The sequence below is a fragment of the Musa acuminata genome, chromosome BXJ3-9 (genome assembly GCF_036884655.1).
Source record: "Musa acuminata AAA Group cultivar baxijiao chromosome BXJ3-9, Cavendish_Baxijiao_AAA, whole genome shotgun sequence".
Lineage (NCBI taxonomy): Eukaryota > Viridiplantae > Streptophyta > Magnoliopsida > Zingiberales > Musaceae > Musa > Musa acuminata.
Genome location: NC_088357.1, coordinates 33,679,898 through 33,686,875, shown reverse-complemented (window position 1 = coordinate 33,686,875; position 6,978 = coordinate 33,679,898). Strand labels below are relative to the sequence as shown.

The following is a 6,978-nucleotide window of genomic DNA, read 5'->3' as shown; positions in this document are numbered from 1 at the left end:
CATCATTTAATAAACTAACTAAGCTGACTTCTTTCAGCCACATATTATTTTTTTATTAATGATTTATAATAATAAAAATGCATGGTTTTGACGGCAAGTAGAAATAATGACAATGGGTAATAGTAAAATACATGCATATCTCAGTCTGTCTATTCAAATTCGACTCGGATGCAGTTGTTTAAACAATGTGCTCGGCGGCCACGAGTTAGTTACAAGCACGAGGAAGATATCTCATGTGTCCTCCTCCTCTTGCAGGAGTGGCATGGAACAAAGGGAAGGGGACAGAAACAACAACAGGTCCATGAGCCAGAGGACGTCAACAACTCGAGGGGGTCTAGTTAGTAGATGTTACATTATCTTAGCTTAGGCTGCATCGAGCTGTGCAGAGGTTAACAGCTCGGTCGTCGAGGATAACCACTTTGCACAGGTTTTACCTATGAATCGGACTGCTTGATTATAATATATTTTTATTTATTTATTTATAAATTTATAATATTTTTGTGAAAATATCAAAGATATCATCATCCAGTTTAAAAAATAACGATGATGTGTTAATATTTGTATTTCAGTTTTAATATGTTTTTATAGGTGATCAAAACGACATATAAATTAATTCTTTTTTTTACATGTTTTTTATTTTCAGACCAACAAGAATACATATGCCTGAAACTCCACAAATAATGGTAAGTTCGTTTATATTATATTTTGAGTGGTTGTTTTTCTAAATATAATATTTTTTATAAATTTATAATTTTTTTATGAATATTATAACTGAATCAATATATCTTATGAATCGAATCAATACAAAGATGGGATACTGATTGGAAAAAAAATATATTATTTATTTGCCAAACAACACTATATTTTTCCTTTTCTTTTCTAATATATTTCATCAGTTTTAAGTGCTAATTTAGGAAGCAACAATAACCGATAATAGAATAAGAGAATTCCTTGTAATTTCTGATTGATTATATCATCATGATGATGGTGTGCTGTCTGTGTTCGAGGAAACCTATTTGGAATCAATCGTGCATGCAATGTCAAGGCTGCACTCAGGGCCACCTCAACGTACACCTCTACAGTACCACATTCTAGTGATCATACACTAAGTAAGTATTCATGGATGTCACATCCTCCAACTTTCCATTCAACCTACTGCGTCGAGTTGTTCGGCAACATGCTAGTTGGTGAACTCCACTTGATTTCAACACCCACCTCCTCCTATAGTTCCCAATTCTCGTAACCCCCACACCCATACGTTGCAATTCCAAACTTTGTTCGCAAACAAGAGAAGGTTCTATCCACATCGCATGCCACAACAAAAATCCACAAGAAAAAAGAAATGCAAGTGAGAGGAGAGATCGTGGGAGAAGGGATCCACGGATGATTAGTTTTTCTTTTGGGAAAGAGGGATGCCAAAAAGGTCGTCGACACGGGAGCATCATCCTAGTTTGACCGAGTTGGAGACCGAGAGAGGCGATGAGGAGGAAAGCAAGGAAATGAAAGACGCAGAAATATTTTCTTTATCCAATGACAAGCAAAGGAGCAAATAACCCCTTAATTTCTTTATTGCCTTGTCTCCTTTTGTTCCACTTGGGTTTCTTTGCGTCTCCTCCACCTCCACCTCCACCTCCACTCTCTCTCTCTCTCTCTGTCTCGCGCCCGCGCCCGCGCCCGCGCCCCCCCACCCTCGAACCCTCTGTATCTTGCTAAACCTCTGCTTGAATCCATAATCAATTCTTCACAAGGTTGTTCGAGATAGGTGCCCTTGAAATATACCATTTTTCTCTTCTTTGGGTTTTTCTTTCTTTGAAGAATTTGATTGTTTTTGTTAATCTTAGTTTGATGAGGGTTTTATCTACGGATTCTTGATTTTGGAGGTTCCGCCAAACCTGGGCTGCTCTCAAAATCTGATTTTTCTTCTGTACCGTCCGCGTTTCGGCAATGGCCTTCTTCATCAGTAAGTTTGCTTCTTCTTCTTCTCTTCTTCTTCTTCTTCTTTGTTAATGGCAGCAGAGTAGTACAAGTTCCTCCTTTCCTGCTCGCAGAGGTCTCTCTTCCCGTTGCCAAACACCCTTGGAGTGAAGGTTCGCGAAGCTGAGGCGGAAGAGGAGCAACGATCCTGAAAAGGCGTTTCCTCTGTTCCATTCTCGGAGTCTCGAGCAATGGAAATGGGCAGCTTTGCCTACTGCTTCCTCTTCTTCTTGATGTGCTCAAATGCTTTCCCTGCTTTCTTGGCGACACCAGAGGAGGTCTTCGCTTTGATGCATTTCAAGCGCTCGTCGATCGACTCCGATCCCAAGGGCTTCTTGCAGAACTGGACTGTCGGTGGTTCTAATTCGAGAAGCAACCCGTGTTTGTGGACGGGGGTTGTCTGCTCAGCGGCGGACGGCCGAGTTCGCAGCCTAAATCTCGGCAACATGGGCCTCACTGGCCGCCTTAACCTCGAGCATCTCATGGCGCTTCCGAGACTCCGCGACCTCGACCTCCACGGGAACTTCTTTTACGGTAACCTCTCTTACAGCAACACCGCATCCTCTCTTCTCTGCGGCTTCGAGACGGTGGACTTATCGTCAAACAGCTTCAACGAGACTATCCCTTCCGAATTCTTGACCTCTTGTCCGCGTTTGGTTTCTCTCAATCTGTCGAGGAACTCGATCCCCGGAGGCATCTTCCCCTTCGGGGCTTCGGTCCGTCGAATCGACTTGTCTCGCAATCGGATATCGGATCACGGGCTGCTCAACTATTCTCTCTCGAGCTGCAGCGGCCTCAGCTATCTCAACTTCTCTGACAACAAGCTCGCCGGTAAGCTGGGCGACGTGCCGTCCTGCACCAACCTCACCATCCTCGACCTCTCTTACAACCACCTTTCTGGGGACCTCTCAGGCGTCGACTTTGGGGTCTGCGGCAGTATTACAGTGCTCGACTTGTCTTACAATGGACTCAATGGCACTGCGCTGCCCCTGAGCTTGGCCAACTGCCGGCAGCTCGAGGAGCTCAACCTCTCGGGCAACAATTTCACCAGCAAGATCCCATCTTTTTGGAAGAACTTCTCAAATTTGCAGCGTTTGTCTTTGGCACACAGTAGGTTTTCCGGCGAAATTTCACCCGAGTTGGGTGACACATGTGGGACTCTGGTGGAGCTCAACCTCGCTGGGAATAGCCTCACCGGTGGCCTGCCATCGACGTTCGTCTCATGCTCTTCGCTCCAGACTTTGGACCTCCGGGAAAACCATCTCTCGGGCGATTTCATCGATCAAGTCGTCAGTGCTCTGCCTGCTCTGAGATATCTCCACCTTCCGTTCAACAATATCAGCGGCCCTGTTCCACTCCCTTCACTGAACGGTTGTCCACTGCTTGAAGTTATTGATCTCGGTTCCAACGAGCTCACTGGTGAAATCCCCACAGGGATATGCTCTTATCTTCCCAACCTTCGGAGGATCCTGCTGCCCAACAATTTCCTCTCAGGAACAGTGCCGTCAGATCTTGGGAACTGTACTAATCTTCGGACCCTCGATTTTAGCTTCAACGAGTTGAGCGAGTCGATTCCCCCTGAGATCTGGTCACTGCCCAAACTTGTGGATTTGGTGATCTGGGCTAACAATCTCTCTGGCGAGATACCAGAAAGCCTATGTTCAAGCAGCACCAGCTTGGAGACACTAATTCTCAGCTACAACATGATCACCGGCGGCATACCATCATCACTTACCAAGTGTGTGAATCTTATATGGGTTTCGCTCTCTGGAAACCGCCTCACTGGCAGGATCCCGAGCGATATAGGGAACCTCCAGAGCCTTGCGATTCTCCAACTGGGCAACAACATTCTTTCAGGGGAAATACCACCGGAGCTTGGTAGCTGTCGGAATCTCATATGGCTTGACCTTGCTAGCAATGAACTTAGTGGCCCCATTCCCGCATCACTGGCATCACAAACTGGGCTTATAGTCCCTGGCATCGTCTCAGGGAAGCAGTTTGCATTCTTGAGAAATGAGGCTGGGAACATATGTCCGGGTGCTGGGGTGCTCTTTGAATTCGAGGACATTCGACCTGAGAGACTGGCGAACTTCAGTTTGGTGCATTCTTGCCCTGCCACTAGAATATACACCGGAACAACAGTTTATACTTTTCCAAGCAATGGAAGTCTGATCTACCTAGACCTGTCCTACAATTCGCTCTCAGGGATGATCCCAAATAACTTTGGGTCGATGGACTATCTTCAAGTTCTCAACATGGGGCACAATGAGCTTACGGGGACCATACCTGAGACTTTTGGTGGTTTAAGGATGATCGGCGTGCTTGATCTCTCCCACAACCATCTCACTGGGTACATTCCTGGAGGGCTGGGAACCCTCACATTCCTAAGTGACTTGGATGTCTCAAACAACAATTTAACCGGTCCGATTCCGACCACAGGTCAGCTTACAACATTTCCAGCATCACGCTATGAGAATAATTCAGGCCTTTGTGGTCTTCCCTTGCGCCCCTGCACAGTCAAAGCTGGTAACCATGACTTTCGTTATGATTCTGTCGGGAGGAGGAAATTCTTTGGTGGGAGCATTCTCATTGGCGTTCTTCTATCTGTGCTCATTGTGCTCTCGCTTATTCTAGCTCTCTACAAGATGAAGAAGCACCAGAAAAATGATGACTCGAGGGTTGGTTATGTCGAGAGTCTCCCCACCTCAGGTACTGCTAGTTGGAAACTGTCTGGTGTTCTCGAACCTCTCAGCATCAATGTCGCCATATTCGAGAAGCCATTAAGGAAACTAACATTTGCTCACCTCCTCGAGGCCACCAATGGCTTCAGTGCTGATAGCTTAATTGGTTCTGGTGGGTTCGGGGAGGTCTACAAGGCTCGGCTCAATGATGGGTGCACGGTGGCAATCAAGAAGCTGATACATGTCACTGGCCAGGGTGATCGGGAGTTCACTGCTGAGATGGAGACCATCGGCAAAATCAAGCACCGCAACCTGGTACCTCTGCTGGGCTGCTGTAAGATTGGTGAAGAGAGACTTTTAGTCTATGAGTACATGAAATTTGGAAGCTTAGATATGGTTCTTCATGATAAGAGCAAAGGTGGAGCCACCAAGCTGGATTGGTCAGCGAGGAAGAAAATTGCAATTGGGTCAGCAAGGGGGCTCGCATTCCTTCACCATAGCTGCATCCCTCACATCATACACAGGGACATGAAGTCCAGCAATGTGCTATTAGATGAGAACTTGGAGGCCCGGGTATCAGATTTTGGGATGGCAAGACTAATGAATGCTCTTGACACTCATCTCAGTGTGAGCACGCTTGCTGGCACACCAGGCTATGTGCCACCCGAATACTACCAGAGCTTTAGGTGCACGACGAAGGGGGATGTGTACAGCTACGGAGTGGTGCTTTTGGAGCTCCTGTCGGGGAAGAAACCGATTGATCCATCGGAGTTTGGTGACAATAACCTCGTTGGCTGGGCTAAGCAGTTGGTGAAGGAGAACAGATGCAGCGAGATTTTTGACCCTGATTTGATGGGGATGAAGTCAGGGGAGGCTGAGTTGTACCAGTATTTGAAGATTGCCTGCGAGTGTTTGGATGATCGACCGCTTCATAGGCCAACAATGATTCAGGTCATGGCCATGTTCAAAGATCTTCAGGTTGACACCGACAGTGATTTTCTTGATGGGTTTTCCATTGGACTAACCATCATCGAGAATTCAGGAGCAAAAGCACCTTAATTATTCTACTTCAGGTCACGGTCGCAAGTTTTGTTCCGACAAAGATGGTTACCAATATTCCCGCCCCAGAATTTTTAATTACTGTAAATACCACAAGAATGTTTGTTTAGGCAGAAATAGAAGAGCATAAATGGATTTAGAAAATAGCCATGTTTTTTCCATTGAAAGAGAATGGAAGAAAGCATATGTATCGGAGGCGTTGCTGAGCTCAGGTCAGTATACTTTTTGTTTTCCTGTCAAAATGTATCAAACCACAGTTTTCTGTCTGCCATAAATCTACTAAGGTCCATCATTTAAATTTTTGCGATTCACTTCATAGCACTGAACAGGTCTCACGTTTGTGTACATGTGTTTCACTATGGCTGAAGAGAAAAATCCCCCACCCCACCTTCCAAAAAATAAAAAAAAATAAAAAAAATGCAGGATTTCTTTTCTTTTCCTTTACTTAAGAATTTGTAAGAGGTGGCAACAAATTGAATTCTTGTATTTGGTTACATCATAGTTTGTGCCTATTTGCCTCGATTATAAATGTGCTAATGACCCCTGTAATTTTCTTTCAAAGAGAATTGACTAACCAATGGACAAAATGATTTAGGAGAACTTTGTGTAAAGTGTGTGCTCCTTGCAAAGCTCAGTGAGTGCAACGGCAGTCGGCTTTACTATTCTTCTTTTTTGATCTCTGCAAGTTGGGAGAGAGATAATATTTCTCTTGCCATAGCCGCCCTCGAAATGCAAGGTTCAGGGTGAAAGGTCTTATGCATTCGGCTTTGACCTACTTCTCGATTTCTGTTCGAGGCAAACAACATTGTCTGCGATCAATCGGACCGTGTAAGCTATTTTCATGGGCAAAAGACAACATCATAGTCGACAACTATGAATCAGGAAGCAATCTTACGACGCCGACGACAATCCTGGATGAGGATTGGAAGGTAGTTTTGTCGTGCCAATTCAACAATTCAACATTTCTGATTTAATTCAACATTTCTGACTTGATTCTGTCCGTTTATTTTATTCTTTTTTGTTGGACTCGCTGCATCGTCGAATCTATCACTAATCGCATCGCGGTGACTTTCTACAAATGTTCTCCGACCGAAACTTACCACGACAAAATCGACGTGTTCTTTTTTTTTTTGGTCTTCGGAGTCGAGTCAAAAAGCAATGTTTTTTACGCGTAAGTATTAATCTAACCTTATGTACAAACTCACTTACCAATGATTCAATATCTCATTCGATTTATTTTTATTATATATATATATATATGTAT

The 6,978-nt window shown here is 44.6% G+C and overlaps 1 protein-coding gene across 2 annotated transcripts; it reads left to right on the top strand.

Moving 5' to 3' along the window:
- Positions 1-1,609: 1,609 nt before the first annotated feature.
- On the top strand, positions 1,610-6,025 carry LOC103998376 (brassinosteroid LRR receptor kinase BRL1). 2 transcript variants are annotated; one of them, XM_018831199.2, is made up of 3 exons: positions 1,610-1,748; positions 1,842-1,960; positions 2,049-6,025. In XM_018831199.2, the coding sequence occupies exon 3, from the start codon at positions 2,166-2,168 to the stop codon at positions 5,712-5,714; it is 3,549 nt and encodes a 1,182-aa protein (XP_018686744.2). In that variant the 5' UTR covers positions 1,610-1,748; positions 1,842-1,960; positions 2,049-2,165; the 3' UTR covers positions 5,715-6,025. The 2 variants fall into 2 exon arrangements, with proteins under 2 accessions (XP_018686744.2, XP_065021884.1); XM_065165812.1 differs by having other exon boundaries at positions 1,632-1,960.
- The last annotated feature ends 953 nt before the right edge of the window (positions 6,026-6,978 follow it).